The 23056-nt window shown below is 32.2% G+C and overlaps 1 protein-coding gene across 1 annotated transcript in view; it reads right to left on the bottom strand.

The window, feature by feature from the left end:
- Positions 1–23056, bottom strand: part of LOC106472063 (histone deacetylase 4-like) — a 60805-nt gene that overhangs the window by 29035 nt on the left and 8714 nt on the right. The window contains exons 3-11 of the mRNA XM_022400674.1: positions 16853–16960; positions 13921–14038; positions 9877–10063; positions 9216–9357; positions 6679–6913; positions 5345–5479; positions 4566–4699; positions 2264–2313; positions 321–388 (exon numbers count right to left, since the gene is read on the bottom strand). Coding sequence (XP_022256382.1) covers positions 321–388; positions 2264–2313; positions 4566–4699; positions 5345–5479; positions 6679–6913; positions 9216–9357; positions 9877–10063; positions 13921–14038; positions 16853–16960 — 1177 coding nt within the window. The remainder of the gene's footprint in view (positions 1–320; positions 389–2263; positions 2314–4565; positions 4700–5344; positions 5480–6678; positions 6914–9215; positions 9358–9876; positions 10064–13920; positions 14039–16852; positions 16961–23056) is intronic.

The following is a 23056-nucleotide window of genomic DNA, read 5'->3' as shown; positions in this document are numbered from 1 at the left end:
GGGGTGCACTTATACTTGATTCAATTTTATTACTCATCAGGATCTCTACCAACCTATTCTCATATTGAAATTCTTTAAGGCAGGATTAGAGTAAATGAATCTATGAGACCTTGGGTGCGATCAAATATATAAATTGAAAGGGTTTGACCTCCTGAGTCCAAAACTGTAATTAGATCTCAAACTGGTCAAGAGATGATGGAGCTATGAGCTAAAACTTTGTACTTGAAGAAGAAGAAGAAGAAAAAAAAACTGCTAAACTACCTACACAAAATACCACATATAAAGCCTCTTTGAACTAGCTGACAAACTATGCTACTCACCCAACTTACTCAGGTCCAGTTTTTGTCTGTTTAATGGATTTGTACCAAACAAGATGGAGTAAGCTTCACTGAAAGAAAATAAACAAACCTCATGAGGCAATAGGCTGTCATTCACATTTACTTATGTTAAAAGTAGTGATAGAAAGTATTTAACATTAACACTATAAGACTATGAAAAGCATTGTGTACATGTGAATAGATGAAAATTCAAAGGATAAATCTGTACAGTTTAATGAATTTATAATATCCTTGCAAATTTCTTTTTGGTATGAACTTGACCGAAAACACATGCCCTCTAATTGGAAAGTAAGATATCCCATAATAGTACATTCTGTTGTGGTAGTTTGAATTGTTAAAAAGCACCTTACTAGCGAATACTAGTTAGTTAGCCCATCAGTTCAGTTGGTAGAGCACTGGGGTGTGAGTGGGCTTGAGTTTGAATTCCAATCAAGTAATGTATACAAAAAAAGGGGGTTTACAACAGTGCAATAGAAAATATTTAACAAACTGCATATTTATTAAATTCATTACACACACACACACATAGAAAAGAAAGATGCAATGGATCTAAAGGTTCTTAAAAAAAACACAGTTGTTAAGTGAGATGTTACCCAACTTTACTTTAAGGATGGGGAAAATGACCTGCTTTTTCTTTATTAACTGTGACCTTTTTATTTGAAAATCTTTTAACACTTAAAATTACCATTAAGCATAACATTCATTGTAATTCATTATAAAAAATATATGTATACTGTTGCGTCATCGAGATCACATGACTACAGTGATGCCACGTTTCTAGAACTATCCCGTATCTTGGTGAATGCTCTAGTATTTGCTAGATATAGGGTAGTTTGGTATATATAAGAGGGGACAACGTGATGCAAGATTAAGGTAATGTAATGTGTGTGTAGACAGTGAGTAATTGATCTGCAGTCAGAAGTATTATTGAGCACGTTCGTTGTTATAGCGTTTGTTTAGCGCGATTGTTGAAGTTGAGTGTATCGGTAAAGTTATATTCAGAAAGAGTAAACCAGTTTTTATTAAGTAAAGAACTTGTGTCGCTAAAGTTTCGTTGGAACGAAGTTATGGAAAGTTAATTAACAAACGGAGAGGTAACAATACTAACTCACTTAAAGACAACAAAGTCCATATTAGTATAATAACTGGAAAAATATAGACCAATTTTTTTCAAAAATGTGGCTCTCATGTGGTCATAACATAAACTTTAATACCTGATATAAGCTGGTTTTTTTGTAGAAGTAATATTAAAATGAGTTTCTGTATTTACTGCAGACTCATATTTGGAATTTATAAAATCAGTTCAAAATTGAAAGCTGCAGACTGGCCATTCGGAACACGTGCCTAAATAAAGCACATTAATTCACAGGACTAGTTATAGCCAGGACCATATTTAATACTTTGGGGCCCAGGGCAAATTGTGTAAGTGGGCCTTCAGAAATGTACTTCATAAATAAGTTAAATACAATTCAATATTATCTGTTAACTACAGTTTGAGAAATATATAAACACAAGCAATTGGTAGATAGCATATAAAACACTAATTCTAATATCTACAATAAATTCACCCCCAAATGGCTCAGCAGCAAGTCTGAAGGCTTATAATGCTAAAAACCTGGTTTCAATACCTGCAGTGGTCACAGCACAGATAGCTCATTGGGTAGCTTTGTACTTAAAAACAAACAAACAACTGAAATTTATATTTCATGGATGAAAAACAACGTAATTTTGTTATTGAAATATTATGAAACAAGTTTCTGAGATATATTCAGAAAATATGTGGATTATTAGAACCTTAAAAACTTTTAGAAATGTATGTTATTTTTATTCATAAAAAACTATTTCTCACATTTTTCTAAATAAATCTGGGATTTTTTTCATCAAATAAATTTCAATTTTTGTGAACATGTTTAATATTTTCTTACCTGTGACAAGACTGGATTTCACTAAAACTGGCTTTCCTTGCCTTCACCCTCTGGAATTGGTAAAGCAAAATATTTACTGACAAACTATTTACTACCTTTGAGCATCTAAAAAAAAGGCATATTCTGTACAGCATATGAAACAAAATCTTTATGCAGTCACAACTTAATTTCATGAGTTAATACAATTCTATGTTGAAACTTATCAATAAAAATGCATTTCATACCTAAAGATATTAAGAAAACAAGAATTAACAACAGACAAGTATAAAGATATACATTTAGATTAATGAATAAGCCAGTAATTAAAATATTTAAAATAATACTCAATGAATTTATTAATAAAAGGCTGTTATTTAATCCTATGTATACAACACATATTCTGCAAAAAGCTTGATAGATGAAAATTATGAACATATAAAAATTTTCTAAAAGTTCTCATGCAAGGAACTTAATGAAAGGTATAATATTTTTCAACTTTTTTTTTTGGTATAAGATATTATCAAAATTCAATTGCATTACAAGTAAGCACCTCATGTAATTCTTTCTCATGCCAAATTCATCCAATTTCAGTATTGGTAGTAGGCAACATGACTCAATTATAAACATTTAATAGTACCATGTATTCACAGATATATAACTTTCAAACCAATGTGTTTGTCACTTTGGCTATATCGTATCCAGCATAATTTTCATTTCTTAAGCCATCATTTTATATTTTATAAGTGAAAGAAAAAAAGAATATGTAATCATTAGTCAACCACACTATATCTGCCATATCCAGAGCTGATGATGCCTTTTACCAATATCAGGGCTAATCAGGTCAGCTGGGATATGATAGACAATAGTATCATATCGACTTGACAGTTATTATAGTTTTAAAATCTAAAAAGAGCTTGTTAGACAACAAGGGTGCTCAGAAACTTCTGTTTCTCTTCACCCCGCATGCATGAATTAATAATTATTCTAAGGTGAATTCAAAAAATTTACTAGAGCGAATAAAACTTTAAGTGGCATACTGAGTTTGAACATTAAGCTCACAAATTGTTGATAAACATGCGTGGCATGGGTATGTACAAAGCATGAATAATTGAGAGCCCCATGATGTCCAGGAAAGCTGAGAAAACTGAAAGCAGGAAGTAAGGGATTGGAAAAATGATGGAAAGGTGTGAAACTAAAAGATAAGTGAACAAGTAACAGGCATGATAAAAGATAGGATAAGTGACCGGCTTGGATGACCAAGGCTGTGACAAAAGCAGCAACTTCCTGATAAATTCTAATGAATAAAAGTCATGTACAAAACTTCTGAATAGAAGAAAATTAAGATTTAACACAAATTTGAAAATTTAATCATTGATCATTAACTCGGGACAGGCACCTTTTCAGGGCTGGGATCACAGGATCCAAATTTTAAATCAAAATGACAGACAATAGTATTGGCTAAGACCTTAGTTATATCATCAGTTGAATGAACAACAACTGTTATGGTGTGAAATAGGTTAATTAAGTGAAGTGTATTATTATAACTTTTACTTAAGTCATTTAAAAATCAGAGTTAGTGTAAATATTAATAACACATTAATAATTATTTTAACATAAAATAGTTAGCCATTTTTTTATTATTTATAACTTAAACTATCATTCAAAAGAAATGGTGAATCAACAAGATAGTCTCCTTATAACTTCAAACTTTTTTGTATAGTGCAGACCATTCAACAAACTTATATTCTATTAATAAATTACTACTCAAGATGAAGATATACAACAAAACTATTAAATTTGTACAAGGCTCACACAATGATCGTGTACGTTATGAGAATTTTTCATAAAAACATCTAACGTAAACTAACAACAGCTTTAATATGTGATAAATAGGTTGAGGAAAGAACAGTATTAACCCATTAACTGCAGATGATGGATATTTCCGTCATTGAAGTTCTATGGCTCAGCTGCGAATGACAGAAATATCCATCAGTCACACATATATATAACTATAACTCTATGCGAATGACAAAAATTGCCGTTTTATTGCAATTGATAGCAATCAGTGAGTCAGAAAATGGCAACTGAGCTGCTCCTACCGCAGTTAATGGGTTAAGCATAATGGGAGTTAATTAATATTAGTAACAATCTTGAAGAGAATAAAATCTGTAGCAATTTTGCCAAGATATTTTAAATGTTCTCTTATGTCAGATGACTGAATCTTTCACTAGAAACCAAATACCTCATCAAAAAGTACACTATAAAAGGAAATTTTATCAAAAACATTAAACCCCTCGTATTTTAGAAATCAGTGTAAAGCTACCTCACACCGTGCCACAAGACCTGTCTCATGAAGTCGAGCCCAGACACTTTGCAGTCTTCCTCCATGTTCAGGATGATGGGAGTTATCTCCACAAATACATTGATGCTTCAGCATCAAACTGTCATATACTAAACCTAGTTGTCAAAAAGAATACGTCACTACTTTGCTTTAATATGATGCACCAAACCAAAATACAAAAACAGAAGGAAAAGATACACTCTTAATTAACTACGAGATCATTTCACACTAAACTTAGGTAAAGAAAGAGAAAAAATATCAGAACTTGAATACCTAGCTTTAAATGATACATGGAATGTGACAAAAGAAAAAAATAGCAGAAATAAAAACTTGCTTAAAAAGATTACCCAGAGCAAATCTGAGGAATTATTGTTTACTTGTCATATTATGGAAAATGTCTAAATATGTTCTTGCTGTTTTATGTAATATTTTGTGCATACTAACAATAGCTGGAGAACAGGAGTACTGAAGAAGTTCTTAGATTGTTCATTTAGCCATTTTCATAGGCTTATTTCTCTGTTTGTAAGTGATAGGTTTTCTCCATGGGTTATCAGAATAAAGTAACAATATTACAGATAGAAGTGAATCTAGAAATTCAAGTATACATACAACTATTAGGTTGTTTCTGTTGTGGATTACTACATTAGACATACAAAAGTATGACAAGAAATCATAACCACCCAATTAAAAAACCATCCTAATAGCTAACTTCATAATTATTCAGTCATTAACTGTCTACATTCCTTGAAATTTAGCCCTACCAGTAGTAAAAGCATGGTGAGTGTACACAAACTTCTCCTGAAAGTTTCCTGTGGGACTAAGGTTGACTAAAGGACTGGACAGGGCACGAGACAGTGGACGAGTTACATGATGGCTATGAGAAGTAAATGCTGGTCCTTTAAATAATGAGAAGGAGCAGCTTTAGAAAAAGCTGTAAGTAATGAATTCAAGAAAAAAACTGACACAAAACTAAATTTAAAAATGATAATAATTAATAACATAAATATATATTCCATATTTCTGTTTTAAATCTATATAAATAAACGTTAATAAGTATGTGTGTGTGTGTGTGTCTGTTCCTTATATGTTTCCACATTTCTTGATCAATCAGCACCAAACTTGACATAATGACAGAGGATGATACAAGGAAGGTCATGAGGGGAGTGGATTTCCCCATCTAATTTCATATCAAATTTTGGAAAACTACCAATTCAGCACAACTTGATAGGATGACACGAAGAAGGTTATGAAGAAGGAGGGGTTGGATCCCCATCTAATTTCATATTGATATAATTCTTGAAAACAGTATGTCTTTCTTTTCAATATTGGTATGTTTATGTATTTTTATTGCACTTTTAATGTTAAGAAAAAAATTTTAAGCACAATTTCCTATCCTTTTTACAAATGAGTTTTTATTTCACCTTTCCAATGGAAGGGTACTCCATCTAGTGTACATATATATATATAAGCTGCTTTATGCAATACTCATCCAAAATGTCACAAGGTGGTGTACAAAATTAATGTTTAATCCTCCTCAATTATAAATTTATTATATGTATCCCACTACTATACTGCTTTGCATGAGTTTTATGAACTTGTAAAACATAATCAAGTCAAATCAACAAATTCATAAATATATTTCATTGCATGCTTAAAGTAGAAAAACAGCAATACATCTCTAATGCACCTTACACCATAAACAGAAAACATTTGCATTTCTAATACATTGTGTAGGTACTTTCATATTAAAAAAAAATATGTATCTTTATAATATTTGAGTGTAAAAGTGTGGTTTCTTTTACGTATAAAGCATTGGAAATAATTATGGAAACACAAAAGGGAGCAAATAAATGGTCATTTTATCACTAACAAAATACTTTATCACAGAGCAAGTGAGTTGTATAATGCACTACTATTTTATATATCATTTTCCTACATTAAAGAGAGAGCAATACTATAATATTAGCATTTGATACCCATTTTATTTATAGTTTTTTATTATTTATTTTTTAATACTGCACATATGTTAACCTATCTATTGGCTACTTATCTCTCCATTCAATCATCTACCTATAAAGAAAAAAATCCAACATACCATCAAGCACTTCAAGATAATTTTTCTGAGTAACAGTGGTGTGCCCTATATCAGGTTCATCTCTGTCAACCCTAGATTTGGGCTCAGTCAAATCAATTGCTTCTATGGAAATAAAGCTTTTTTTATCGCAAGATGAATCTTTCATTTCTTGGGCTATGGCAGCTTCTGTTTCCTCTTCAACATTTTCCACCTGGTTTTTGCTGCTTGCCCGAGTTAACACTGTTTGCCGAATGTGCTACAGAAGATACATGAGAATCTTAAGTAAAAAAAAATACAAGAGAAAACAAATGTATTGTGCTCAATATTTATCTAAAAATATATTAACTCTAACATCAATTCTTCAGAATCTATAATCAGCAATCAGTAAGAAAAATTATGTGTATGTGCTCACAAAATTATTATTATTTTTTGTAAATCCTTTCAAGGCAGTGGTTTAATAAGTTTAAATCAGTGTGCAGATGAGGGGATAAGTCATTCTATGATAATTTGTAATTATGTCAGCCAGCTGTACAAAAGTATTGTTATGTAGTAGCAATATTTTTATTTCGTAAATGGTTTCTTTTCCTTAGTTTTAAAAGGTATTTATTCTATAATACCAATTTATTTACTGTTTGTGACTGTGTATTAAATATTAATGTCAATAATGCTCTCACTGTTATAATATTAGTCTCAAATTGATCTCACAAGTGTATATAACCTTAACTTGACAAATGATGCAAAAAATTATATACACAATTCTTACAAAAGATGGTTAGAATAACTGATGTAGGTGACAGATATTTCTCAATAAATCAAGGAAATCTCAACAAACATAGTGAAAAAAGGTCATTATATTTCGTGAAAACAATAAAAGAATAAAAAGAAAGAAAAAGAGACATTCCTCACAATGTTAAAAATTATAAGCTTCCTTAAAATAAAATTATAACTGTAGCTTACTTACCAGCTTAAGCTCAAAGCAAATAAACATCATTATTATCACTACTTTCTGCCGTAAGACTTTACTAAGCTAAGTTTAAATATCAAAACATTCATGATGTACTAAGGAGTAATTAAATTACATTAGCTTTCTACTGATATAATTTGTGAATAATCCATAACACAGGTGGTTCTTATGAATTGTATGCATAGTTAAAGATGTCAAACCTGATCAGAAAGAAAAGGAGAGGGAACAAAGTTGTCTCACTTTGAAATAAAGAATACACTACAACTTTCTTGACTGTGACTAGCTTTACTGATTTTCAACAGAAACTTCCAAAACATAACTGCACAGGACTAACACAAGGAGAAATCTAAGTAAAAAATTTACTTTTCTTGGAACTATATTCAAGTTTAAACTCTGCCACGGCCTTTCAGAATGTTATGTCAACCATATCGGGTGACTAGTCCCCATTATTGTAGAAAGTACATTCATTATAGTGAAAAAAAGTTAATTAAAAACACATCTAATATATTATCCACATACAAAAGTAGGTACATATATGCTAGCTCTGACCAGAAGTGACAGTTTAAAAGGAGGATTACCATTATTCACATATAGCATCTATCTTCGTGAAACAACAGAAGTAAAATTATTAACAATTTACTATAAATATGTATAAATGGTGATGTGTTCATTTTCTATAAAATGGTTACAGCCATAAACTCCTTTATTACAGATGTTTTACTTTAGGTACAAAAATCAAGGTACATATTTGTAAACTTGAATCTCTTGAATATAAAATAAAATAAAAGATCCCCAATGCCTTAAAAACAGATACAAACTATCAAAACATAAAATGTTTTTAAATGAAATTTTATCTATTTCAAACATTTCTTTAATGGACTCATAAGCTCTCTGTCTCTTTGTGTGAGTGATTTATCCACTGAACCTTAATTTACAAACTTTGACATCAATTTATTATTTTTTTTAAAACCTAGCTGCATTGAGAATATAAAATTTAACTGACAAAATTTTGAATGAGTATACAGTAGTTTAATGCCATAAATATGCCCTAGCTTTCAGTAAACTGCAATGGAAGTATACAGCTATATATCCTCGCTCTTTCTTCAAAAACTTTGCAAAATCATGTCACTGTTATATTATGCTGAGAAAAAAGTACTGAGTTCATGATGAGCTCAAAGTTCATTTCAGATAATATCTAAGCATATGAATTAAATAAAATCACAAAAGTAGGTAAAATGGTAAAACATTCTGCATCAAATATGCAAGTTTCCTCAGACTCTATTAAGACACACACACTGATTAATGTATGAAGTATGACACATCAGCTAAATTAGGTTCTGAAGTACCTAACCAGCTGTGTAAATGTCAGTTAAGTTAGGTTCTGAAGTACCTAACCAGCTGTGTAAATGTCAGTTAAATTAGGTTCTGAAGTACCTAACCAGCTGTGTAAATATCAGTTAAATTAGGTTCTGAAATACCTAAACAGCTATGTAAATTACTTATTTTTTACAACATCTCCAAAGAAATCTTATTGTAATTGGAATGATATTCCTCTTGTATTACAGTAAATAACATTCTAATATTTCTCTCTTACCTGTCTTAAGAGATTGTGCTGTTGGTCTCTTAAGAAAGATTCACCTTGAGAGGAAGACAAGACTATTCCCTGTGGCTGTAACAGTGGGTGACCAAGTGGTAATGGGGCTGATTGTGTCCTGCCTAAAGGACGACTGCTGTTCCTGGGGGGGAATCAAGAAATCACAACTCGTGACACAGTTTCTAGGTTAGAAAAAACTGTTAATATGATTTACTGTCATATGGTATATAAAGGTTCATTGCTAAATGGTAAATATTTCTAAGATTCACAAGTGTAATAGGTGATATATAAAGATATTTCTTGCAACAGACAAAATGAATACTACAGATATTTCTCAATAAATTAAGGAAATATGAACAAAAGTAGTTATCTGATATTAAACAAACAATCTTTATGTGAAATGTTCAATGTTAAACCTTTAATATACCAAATATTTTGCAAGAATAATAAAAGAATAATCCAAAGCAAGAGATATTCCTTACAATGTTAATAATTATGAGCTTTCTTGAAATAAAACTATAATTGTAGCCCGCTTGAGCTCAAAACAAATAAACACCATCATTATCACTACCTTTCATTATAAGGTTTTACTAAGGCAAGCTTAAATTTTAAAACATTAAAGATGTACTAAACGAGTGATGGAGTAAAATTAACTATCTACCGATATAGTCGAGCTTGAGCTTCCTGAGCTTTTGTAATTCCACTTGCAGAATAACAAACTCTAGAAACAACAGACATCACATCACTGACTGAAAGATCTGGTCTGGATGATGAAGCTTGTTCTAAAGCTTTCATCTGATGCTGTATATAGGCTGGGTTGGTGGGTGATGCAAATTCTCCATCTATGACTGAAAAAAAAAAAACTTTGTAACAAGCAAAATTTTTAGTCATATATTTACTTGTCCTTATGTAAACATTATTAGAAAGCTTAAAAAATAAGTCCCCCCCCCTTTAGAAACTGAAATTGTTGTGGTTATGCATCATCAATTATACACATGTTTCTGTATAAATAGCTGGTTGAAGTTTTTATGTTGTTAAATAGCAAAACATACTAACTCAGTAACAGTATTTTTTTTAATATTCCATTACTTAGCATATTATAATAACAGCACATGAGTTTTTATTACAGAAATCTAGACAGTAAAAAAAATCTCAAATGTTTGAGGAGCCAAATGATCAAAGATCATCTCCATTATTATTAATTAAAACTTAAACTTAATGAGGCATAAATACAAATATTAAACTAAAAATTATAATAAGAGAAAAAGTGATCATATTTCATTTCTGGTAACATTACATAATGAGAAAAACTGATATTTATGTAACAGTGTTTCAGAGAAGAAGTCACTATATAAGCCAACTAGATATTCTATCCTAGAGAGACTGAAATAAAATTAGAAATATTTTATGAAAAGCAAATTAAACAACAATGATGTATTCCTTTTAGAATCTAAAGGAATTGGAAATATACATGTATTATTCAGTTTCTTAAAATTTGGGAATTTAGGCAAATTGCACAAGAAAATGCATATTTCTGGAAGGGAATCCATAGGAGAACACCTGTGGAAGACCATATCTCATCTCAACAAGGGTATACTCCTCACCCAGAATGTAAAGGGGGTAGAAGAAAATGAGCCCCAAGTGTTGCAGGGATGGGTGGAATTCAAACATGGCCAACTGAGCTCCTGCACACAAGTGGTCAGTGAGCCAATATGTGTGGTGTGGTTAGGGTGCATTCAGACTGTACAGTGTGTGCTCACCTTGACTCTACTGGACAGACTCTGGCTGCAGAAGGAGGACATATGAGCTACTTGAGGGGTGACCCATACTACACAGACAGTGTCACTACCATCCTACATTTCACTGTATTGTGCTAAGCCCAGCCAGTGACAAATTCTTGAAGGCCCACCACCCTAGCAACTAGGAACTGGTAAGTAGCATGGATCTCTTAGATTCAAGACAACATGTGTATAAGGTGAGGCAAAGGTAGGTGGTGAGAAAAAACTGGCAAAATCCCTTCCATCATGAATGAGAAACATAGGTATGAAATAATAATGTGGAAATAAAAGACCTCAAAATCTGTAGGAACAGAAACTATTGGAAAACGAAAATCCAACAATAAATACTTCCACAACAGGTAATATCTGTAGATACATACACTAAAAAAAAACACCTATATCTGAAAAGTTCACAAACAAGAGAAAGACACATAATTACACACCAGTGCCAAATCAAGAAGAGATGATTGAATAATCATCATAGAGGGAGTCAGCTGTGCTGGGAGGGTGTCACATTCCTATTGATGGAGGATTGTTGCCTGCTTATTTGCATGGTACATCACAGCAAAACCATGTGGAAATATGGGAGTTTATGTGGAAGCCTCAAGACCAGTGGTGAAAGAAAAATTGCAAATATACTGAGCAGCACAAAATCGAGGAAAAACTAATATGTGAGAAGAGGCAAGGTATCATATTGGAATTATTAATTTCTTTAAAAGAAAGAGTGAGAGAACAGCTTTATCAAATGGAAAAAACTAACATAATTGTTAAACAAAATGGAACCCAATGATTGGATAAATATGTGTTTTCTTATAGCAAAGCCACATTGGGCTATCTGCTGTGTCTATCGAACAGAATCGAACCCCTGATTCTAGCGTTGTAAATCCAAAAACTTACCGCTATTTCACGAGGGACGAATGGGTAAGTAACATGGTGACTGTGATGAAACCATACAAAATTAAAATTTGAACTAACCCAAGAGATTTAAACAGAGCTTGAAACAAAAATGTTCTGCAAAGTAGATGTCACATATGACTTTTGGCAGGTACAAATTCCATACATGCCACAGGGATAAAGTCAGTCCCAGAAGTTTTTCAGAAAATATCTCAGGTGATCATGGATATTGAGGGTGCTGAAGGAATAATGGAAGATATTTCATTGCAAAGCAAAGATGTTGCTCAGAATTATGCCAAAGAAACAAGTGCTAAAGAAAGCAAAGTTATAAAACCTCAATTTTAAGCATAGAAAATGTGATTTCAGTAAGGACTAGACAGAGGAATATGAAATTAGTTTTAAAACTCTAAAATGTATGGCATCTGAGGAACCAGTTTTCAAATGATACAACCTTGCATTTCCACTAACATTTTCTGTTGATATCAGCCCTAAGGGACTCAAAGCTGTCCTCTTAAAAGATCTTTAAGTCCATCACCTATGCCTCACTTCAGTTCAACAGAATTAAACCCAAATTGAGAACAAAATTCACTGTGATTTATGGATGTGAGAAGTTCCATTAGTCCATAAATAGTAGGAAAGTAGGTGTTGAGACTGACTATAAACTTTTGCAGTTTATATCTGCTTTATCAATGTCTTGCATGCTTCCGGTACTTTCTTCAATCTTTTCAAAAGTATGATTTACAATTAGTATAAAAGCCAGACAAATATATATGGTTAACAGACACTCTCAATTGATTATACCTACAAGAAACAAAACAGGAATCTCTTCCAAAAGTAATAATCAATGCAATAAACTCTAAAACATACTTACTGATATCTCCTGAGAAACATACAGAGTTCCAGTGTGAGACTGTGGTTGACAGTGTATTGAAGGAATTAAGAAATACAGTCCTGAATGGATAGATCAATAACAAACATGAGTTATATGTGCCACTATAGAATTTATTGCTCATTCTTTGATGAAACAGTTTGTGTAGATTGACCCTTATTCAAAGCTCATAATTTCATCAAAGTGCCAAAAACACTGCATCCCAAAATGTTGGACAAAATCCATGAGTCACATTTAGGTGAAGTAAAATGTAAAAACCAGGCATGAAAAGCCTTGTATTGCACTGGTATATCAGCACAGATAGGAGAGAAGGCTTGTGTCTAGCCTGATGATTCTAGTAGACATTCCTGACATACAATCTCCTAAAACTGCAGAGGATATCTTTGAGTTCAACTATTATTATTATTCCGAATGGCCAGAATCTACAGAACTGGATAATCTGTTGTCTAGAAATGTGACTAGTTACCTGAAAAGTCAGATATCACATTATGGGATTCCTGATGAGATCTTTATTGACAGTGACTCATGATTTTTTGTGCTGAACCATGAGAATTCAGAATGACATCAAGTCCTTACCATCCACAGGTCAATGACTAAAACTGTTGGAATTGTTAAAAATCTTATTTACAAAGCAAAAGATCCATAAAAAGGACTTCTCCACTAGATATAGATGTTTCTCCAACGCAAATGTTTATCAGAGAGAAGTTGTAAACTATACTGCCAACGACTTCAGCGATTTTGAAACTTTATAGACAAAACAATCAAGTAAATAAACAACCGCAACAAAGACTAGAGAAACAAACATTTTACTTTGATAAAAGTGTTAGTAGCGAGTTGACCACTATTGGAGCTCCTGTCATGACGAAACAACATAACAAATAAACTAGAGCAATAATTATCAGACATTTAGACCATAGATTGTACAGACAGATGAAAGTAATCAGTACTGTAGTAACTGCAGGATCTCAGATCAACTATGTCACCAATGATTTCTTTGTGCCTTACTGAAAAAATTTGTGTGTGATTTTTACTATCTGCCAAGGAATCATCAATCATGAGAATTACTGAATTCAATTTATACATGAAGATATGACTGTGAAAAACAATTTTTAGATTTTAACTTTGTTTAAAGTAGAATTAATACCTGGTAAAGGTGGGTAGAACGGAAGAGTAGAATGAAGACTCTGATGTGTCAATGGTAGCCCCAGTTGTGCTGTGACAGATGCTTTAGCCTGAGTTTCAGATATGGCACTCTTTGATTCCTAACAAATAAAAAAAAGAAAAAAATTGAATTTGTAATGTATATTTAAATTTAAATATTCCTTCTAAAGTGTCTGTCATTAATTTTGAGTTACTTTTCTATCGAAATAGAATTTGTATGGAGAGTAAAAAATGATTCCAGGTGGGTCTTTCTAAAATGTCACTTGTTGACTTTCAGACAAGTATGGATTAAAAAAAAATTTCATTAAATATTTCACCAACATATATATATATATATATTTAAAAGCTTTAAGTGATAGTTATCAAATGAAAACTCCCTAAATACGACAGCTCACAAAGAAATCTGATTACCAACATGGTTAATTGTTCAAGATATTGCTAAGATGTTACAACTAGCTGCTAATGTGTACCCTATCAGTTAAATATTATTTTCCTCTTAGGCTTTAACTGATCAATATTTAGAAGAAGCTTTCCATTTGGATCCTACTAGAAAACTTACTTCAGATTTAAGATGCACTGGGTGGTTCTGCTTAAATAGACCTTAATGTTAATTTGATAGGTTTCCACATTGTATTTGAAAAAAAAAAAATCTATATATATATGAGCAAACTCACATCATTAAACCATGGCTAAGAGCAATTTTATAAAATGGGCCATATAGAATGATTTTGTGATAAAATTAACTAGCTAAATGATTGTCAATTGTTAACAAAAAAACTTTCAGTTAAGCAAAACTTAGTTAAGTAATATCTTTCGTGTCCTTGCAAACATGTTATCATAAATATAACTTCCTAAAGCTATTATTTAATCATGTTTGAAATAAATGATTTATTTAACCATTGTAGTAATTAATTTTCTTGAGTGAATTAGTTGTATAGATTCTAGTGAAGTATTCCTCAACCTTTTCTTGACAAAGGCACAATGACTTTAATAAAAATGTTTTGCGGCACACCAACCTTTCCCAGCAATTTACGAAAACTTGCACAACACACTACTCTTATTACCACGTGAAGTAAAAAGTCATTACAGTGTAGCATGATGTAATGTCTCACGCCTGTACACTAAAGGAGGAACAAGACAGGATACAATTTGGTTCTGTTCACAAAACTAATTTATATAAACGATACACTTCACTTATTCATTTATATTTTTTGCATGTCTGGCTTTTCCAAAATTTCATGACACACCTGTTTGTGTCTCACAGCACACCACTGTGCTGCAGCAAGACAGCACACAGATTGGGAAACACTGTTCTAGTGCAGTTACATATAAAAATTTACTGAAATTGTTACAGTATTGGGAAGAGAATATTCTTGAATTGTTTCTTTCACTCAAAAACTTTGACAAATTTAATGACAAACCCAGAATAAAGCAAATGAGTTACAGTATTAAAATTGAATACATGATAATTTGTAAAGGAATAGTGAGAAGAGTTTTGATGTTGTAGAAAGGTGAAAGAGAACAAGATTTAGGTACTTCAAAGTTTTCAACTAAGTGTTCAGTTGTTCTGAAGAGAACAAACAAGATTTTGAATTTTAGTGTGAAATCTTGTAAAATACTCTGAGCAAGTTGCAGTTCTTATACATCCATCCTTAGTTGGTATGCCTCACCGAGAGATGTTGAGCAGATTGCAAGGAACTGTATGTAAGTCTGATTATTCTTTTTGCCAAATGAAGTTCTTATATGTTATATCTTTAGTTGTTATCTCCACTAGAAGAATGCTGAGCAGATTACAAACTGAATAAGTCTCTACTGAGGTGTCACTTAAGAGTAATACTCTATAAATATTGGGTCTCCATACTGCATGAAGGATATCAACACACTGGAAAGTGCAGATAAAAGAAAGTAGAATGGTATTTAGTGTGCTTATGAAACTGTGAGAAGAAGTTATATAATTTTGAACTTGTTTTCTTTAGACCATAGAAGAACTATAGGTTACTTGGTTTTAATATACAAAATTATTAGGGATTTGAATATAAAAACTATTACATTCATATAGAATCAAACATAAAAATATATAATTCTCTTCCATGAGATTGCTATACTAATAAGCTCATCAATGAAAAAATTTAATGAACAACAGAACTGTTGATCCAACAGAAATTCTGAAAGGTATCTGATGTATTTTCAAGTGTTTAGTAAAATGTTTTAATAAATTAATGATATTTAGTATTGTCTTGCCATAAGAGCACTATAAAGCATCTTACTCATATTAAATATACTATCCACATTCTTGATTTTACAAACCATTACTGATGAAACCATGGTCATTAATAAATGAAGTACTTGTGAAAATGTACAACTGTCTTTGTTTTTTTCCTCAATTCAGTAATAATTAAACCTTCAAAGAACACATTTACTAACATGAAACTTTTGATCTAACTGGGGTCTGCAAATCATGTACAAAATTTCATACAAATATTTTAAAAATATGATTTGTTGAATACAAAATATTTTTCATAAAATTAAACTTATATGAATTAAAACATTTAATTTAGGAATACAGTTTTCATGTGCATAGGATATTTTTTTAAAAACAAAAAACACTGGTAGGTTTGAAGGTGGGGGCACAAATAATTTTAAATTAAAAGGGGTCCTTGGGTTACTAAAGTTGGAGAAATGCTTGTTATAAATTCTGTTCCAGTTAATTACTTCACACAGTACAGTTAAATCTAACAAAGCTATCAATATATTGCATTAACATAATTGAGATACTTCTTGAAAAATTAATATCAACATCTGATTCAAAAATGTTCTATGTACTAGCATTCATTATAAAAATATGATTAATTTAATATATTGAATTTTTCTAAAAAAAATATATAAAAAAATCAAAATGACACATTAGTACTCACATTAGGATAATATGCTGGAGGACGACCAAGAGAAATATTTGGCAAAGAAGGAGATGAATGGAGATTTAATCCATTTGTGGGTGTGTGGTAAGAAAGTCTTCCAGGATTCTAAGTATTAAACATGTGCACTTATAATTAAGATGTAATATCAATTCACTTAAATATATATATTGTTGCGTCAGCGAGGTCACGTGACTAGTGTCACGCCACGTTTCTAGAACTATCCTGTACCTTCGTGAATGCCCTAGCATTTACTAGATATATGTTAGTCTGGTATATATATATAAGACGCTCACAACACAACAATGTGTGTAGGTAGTGAGTAATTGATCTGCAGTCAGAGAGTATTGTTGAAGTTCGTTATAGCGTTTGTTTCTAGAACTATCCTGTACCTTCGTGAATGCCCTAGCATTTACTAGATATATGTTAGTCTGGTATATATATATAAGATGCTCACAACACAACAATGTGTGTAAGTAATGAGTAATTTTCTCTTCTTCATCATCTCAAATCTTTTGTATACAATCATGGTAGCAGTAAAATCTCAGAGACTCGAAATACCACTTATTATCATTCTCATCCATTACCAATTTACTTTACATCTTATTATAAGTTACTTTATATACTTTAAAGTGATAGTTATCTGTTCAGAACTTACAGATAGCGTAAAACTTCTATGAATGTATACTATGGCAATGAAAGAAAAACTGGAATTGAATCAGTTATATAAGGTAATGTTTTAAAAAAATCTATAATATATATTTTTGTATATAGGTAATCAGAAAATGCTCTTATTAATATTTTTTTTTGAAACGTAGTATTGGTTGTGGTATTAAATAATTCAACATTAGTATTTACTATAAAGTTACTATTTTACACAACTTTTAACAATTAATAAAAATATCTGAAAAAATGAATGGGTTTCTTTACTAAAAGATTTTAAGTACTGTTTACATTTTGTTTAAAATTAACACAGAGTTTTAATACACATAAGTTATGAAATAATGCTACACAACTATGAAACTTTGTGCAAGAATGAGTCATATTAACAACTGATAAACTGATTCTGATATATACTTGAGAATAAGTATAGAGATTTATAACTTTTACTGGTTAATGTTTCTAATAATTACTCCTTTACCGAGCCATGAGCTTACTGGTTACGAGTATTTGGTCACCAGGACAAGTTTTATGAATTTCTCAAATATCAAACCTTCCCTGACGTACCTTTATTTTGAATATATTCTAAATTCGTGTACACATTTCAGACGTTAGATGTATTTTCGATCTTGACAGTTTGAAACCAATATTTTGAGAATGTGGCCTTTCTCTACGGTATTAACTACTTTGCTACACCTTCTAGGAAACAGACTGTTCTAGGTGGCTACCTCGTCTTTTCTACACAAATATGGATTGGGCATTTTGCAAGTGTTCATGTGATTGGTTGAAACTACGGTACATTCATTGTTTGTCGTTACCTATCTATCATACATAATATTTTGTCACTGTTTTCACCTAGCTTTCTTCCTGAAGACTAGAGACTTGTTCCAGTCATAACAGAGTACACTAAAGTCCTAGTTCAACGGAGAAAATATAGTATTCAAGCTGTCACTTCAGTTAAGACGTGTTGAAATTGAATCGTGTATTTGTCTTTCTACCCAATCGTCTGTCATTGTAATGTGGACATTTAATTGCCTAAAATTTTCAAGGTATTAGTGTATAGTGAATCAACGAAAAGAACGGGCTGAGGTAGAGATGCAACTGAAATTTGAATAATAGATCGCGTTGTTGTTTACAGGGAAACTTCCGAATTTGTTTCGTATTTTCCATGGAAATCCTCATTCTCCTGAAACATTATCCAGTCATATCGACAACCTTGACAAGGATTTGTTTCCTTAATTAAAACACTACCACTGGAGATATTCCACTGGAGATATTCTACTGGAGATATTCCACTGGAGATATTATACTGGAGATGTTCTACTGGAGATATTCCACTGGAGATGTTCTACTGGAGATATTCCACTGGAGATATTCTACTGGAGCTATTCTACTGGAGATGTTCTACTGGAAATATTCCATTGGTGATATTCCACTGGAGATATTCCAGTGGATATATTCTACTGGAGATATTTTACTGGAAATATTCCACTGGAGATATTCCACTGGATATATTCTACTGGAGATATTCTATTGGCGATATTCCACTGGAGATATTTTACTGGAGATATCCTACTGGAGATATTCCACTGGAGATATTCCAGTGGATATATTCCACTGGAGATATTCTACTGGAGATATTCCACTGGAGATATTCCACTGGAGATATTCCACTGGAGATATTCTACTGGAGATTTTCTACTGGAGATATTCTACTGAAAATATTCCACTGGAGATATTCTATTGGCGATATTTTACTGGAGATATCCTACTGGAGATATTCCACTGGATATATTCTACTGGAGATATTCTACTGGAAATATTCTACTGGAAATATTCCACTGGAGATATTCTATTGGCAATATTCCACTGGAGATATTTTACTGGAGATATCCTAATGGAGATATTCCACTGGAGATATTCCACTGGATATATTCTACTGGAGATATTCTACTGGAAATATTCCACTGGAGATATTTTACTGGAGATATCCTAATGGAGATATTCCACTGGAGATATTCTACTGGAGATATCCTAATGGAAATATTCCACTGGAGATATTCTACTGGAGATATCCTAATGGAGATATTCCACTGGAGATATTCCACTGGATATATTCTACTGGAGATATTCTACTGGAAATATTCCACTGGAGATATTCTACTGGAGATATTCCACTGGAGATATTCTACTGGAGATATTCCACTGGAGATATTTTACTGGAGATTTTCTACTGGAGATATTCTACTGAAAATATTCCACTGGAGATATTCCACTGGAGATATTCTATTGGCGATATTTTACTGGAGATATCCTACTGGAGATATTCCACTGGATATATTCTATTGGCGATATTCCACTGGGGATATTTTACTGGAGATATCCTAATGGAGATATTCCACTGGATATATTCTACTGGAGATATTCTACTGGAAATATTCCACTGGAGATATTCCACTGGAGATATTCAACTGGAGATATTCTACTGGAAATATTCCACTGGAGATATTCTACTGGAGATATTCCACTGGAGATATTCCACTGGAGATATTCAACTGGAGATATTCTACTGGAAATATTCCACTGGAGATATTCTACTGGAGATATTCCACTGGAGATATTCTACAAACTGGTCTATCGATCTTTAAGTATGTTGTCAGATAGCAGCAGAGATAAATAAACAGAGTCATGTGTTCGTAACCAATGCTTTCTTCACTTGAATCAGTGTTCAGTTGTCTTTATCATTGCTTAGTTGTACTATGTGTGAGTTGTTCATTTGTTTTAATAATAGAAAAATTATTTATTGTGAATATGTGACTGCTTCTCGGCTTCAGTTCAGTTTATTCTACTTTAATAATTAGTTATTTATGTTCAAATAAATCTTAAGATCTCGAGGTGACACTTTGGAACAATTAGCCATTGTGTCTAAATGATTTTTTTTTATAAACTCGGAATATCTCCAGTAGAATATCTCCAGTGGAATATCTCCAGTAGAATATCTTCAGTGGAATATCTCCAGTAGAATATCTCCAGTAGAATATCCCCAGTATGATATCTGCAGTGGAATATCTCCAGTAGAATATCTCCAGTATAATATATTTCCAGTAGAATATCTCCAGTGGAATATCTCCAGTGGAATATCCCCAGTAGAATATCTCCAGTAGAATATCTTCAGTGGAATATCTCCAGTAGAATATCTCCAGTAGAATATCTCCAGTAGAACTTCCGTGCTCCATAGTCAGAGGACCTTGAGTGCTTTAGGGTATTATTTTTTTGCCCGTAACAGAAAACACATACCTATGGCACTATAAGAAACAGAAGCTGGCTGTATTTGCCTGAGTTGGACTTCCACCACAAAGGAGAAGATGCCAGTGGGGAGAAACAACAGAACTATTTCTGGTTATCGGTACCCTGAAATAGAGACCTCCATTTAAGGTTGATAAGTGTCCCGTCCCTTTTTCACTATAAAGTTATTGTGCAAGTGAATGTGTAAAAGCAATGATATTGGATAAAAGATTCAAGAGTACAAAATGACAAATTAAAGTTTAGAATGTTTTCAATCACACATTTGGAAAGTCGTTCAGATTTTAAAATACACATTTATTGGTGATGAATGGAAATGAATAAGTGAATAACAATTTCGACGAAGTCTTTAACAAAACGTACTTTAATTATTTTATTAATATTAGTATTGTTTCAATAAATGTCTGTTAACCTGCAAGATTAATTGATCTTGCTCTACACACGTTTATAACAACTCATACTGTTATGTTTTTCTACCAAGTTTAGTGGAAAACATCATGGAACAGAGAAGATGTTTGTATTACCCTAATCTATGTCATCAAAACTTACAAGAAACATATATTATTTTCTGCTAGACACCTCTCACAATACATTCGAGGGTTAATCCTCTGTGCTCTGTGCTTATGTGTGGTCTTAGAGGAAGCTTAGGAATCTGCCCCTTGTGAGTTTTTAGAGGTATTCTCTGATTATCTTATTTGCAGTTTGTTGACGTACTTTGAGCATGTTGTTAATGCTAAGCTTTGTGGGTTTTCCAACAAGACGAGATTAACAACTTCTGCGGCATTTGTAAAAGCCTTAGTTGTGTTTCCTTTACTTTGTTGTGGAGTTTCTCGTTTAATTCCAGTTCTGCTTGTAACGTTTAGATTACTGGAGAAGTTATCTTCTTGTTTGAAAGATTTCTAAGAGAGGTTTAAATAACATAACAAGCAAACACTGCTTCCATTTTGTACGAAGACCCTAATCTTGTATGGTATTCACTTTACTAGGTTAATCAATACATTGGCTAGTTCGAGAACAATGGCTTTGGGGTCTGTGTTTGCAAATTCTGCCAACAATCTAACAAAATCTCGAACGTTTCGTAAGATTTCAGTTATTAATCACTGTAGAGTTCATTTAAAACCGTGTTCAGTAATGTGTTCCTCTACCTGCCTTATTAACTAGCCATCTACCTACATCAACATTAAATAGTTCTACAAGGGATACGAAATCTGAAGTTGATTATAATACGAATTCAATATTCTTTTTGCAAACCAGCATTGTTAAATCAATAATCAGTTTTAATCCATTATTAATTTCGTCGTCCAGTTTTAATTAGGTAAACAAAATAAAATAGATACCAACAATGTTATGCAACTTACATACAAACGTAAGTATTGAATAGCTAAATATGAATGTAAATACATTGAAAAGTACATTTGTTTGTAATTAAGCACAAAGCTACACAATGGGCTATCTGTGCTCTGCCCACTACGGACTTCGAAACCCGGATTCTAGAGATGTAAATTCGGCAGACATACCGCTGTGCCACTGGAGAGCACATTGAAAAGTAAACACATATGTGTCATTGTTAGTTACTGATGTTGATAAAAGTGAACTGAAATGCCCCCCGGAGGGACAGCGGTAAGTCCATGGACTTAGAATGCTAAAATCTAGGGTTAGATTTCCTGTGGTGGACACGGCAGATTGCCCAAAGTGGCTTTGTTCTAAAATACACAACAACAACAACGGAAACACGTTTGTTGCCACGTGAAATAAAAATCACAAAATCATGCAATATTTCATGTTTCTTACTTTGAAGGTTAATTTTGTTTGACAGAATTGGTAAGAATTGGATGAAACAAATAACATGTTTCTTCTTGGTATCATATTCTCAGCAAAAATTTTAAATTCAAGCAGAATCCGCGTTGAAAAGCATTAAAAACAAACGTATTATTCTGCTTCTTTATGAAAGCTTAAGATATCGTCGGAAATATAAAAAGTTTTCAGGATGGCAGCTGGTTTTTTTAATTTTCTTTTAAGATGGAAATAAAGTATGAAAATATCATAAAAATTATATTCACAATAACAATACTGTATTTGATAAAAGGAGATGTTCTACTGGAGATACCAACAAAGTAGTAACAAGCAGCTTCACTGCATAACACATATGCAAGGTAGAGAAACCAAAAAGTAGTAACAAGCAGCTTCACTGCATAACACATATGCAAGGTAGAGAAACCAAAAAGTAGTAACAAGCAGCTT

Source organism: Limulus polyphemus, unplaced genomic scaffold (assembly GCF_000517525.1).
Source record: "Limulus polyphemus unplaced genomic scaffold, Limulus_polyphemus-2.1.2 Scaffold5058, whole genome shotgun sequence".
Taxonomy (NCBI): Eukaryota; Metazoa; Arthropoda; class Merostomata; order Xiphosura; family Limulidae; genus Limulus; species Limulus polyphemus.
Note: the sequence above shows the minus strand (reverse complement) of the source record. Positions and strands in the feature narration are given on the sequence as shown.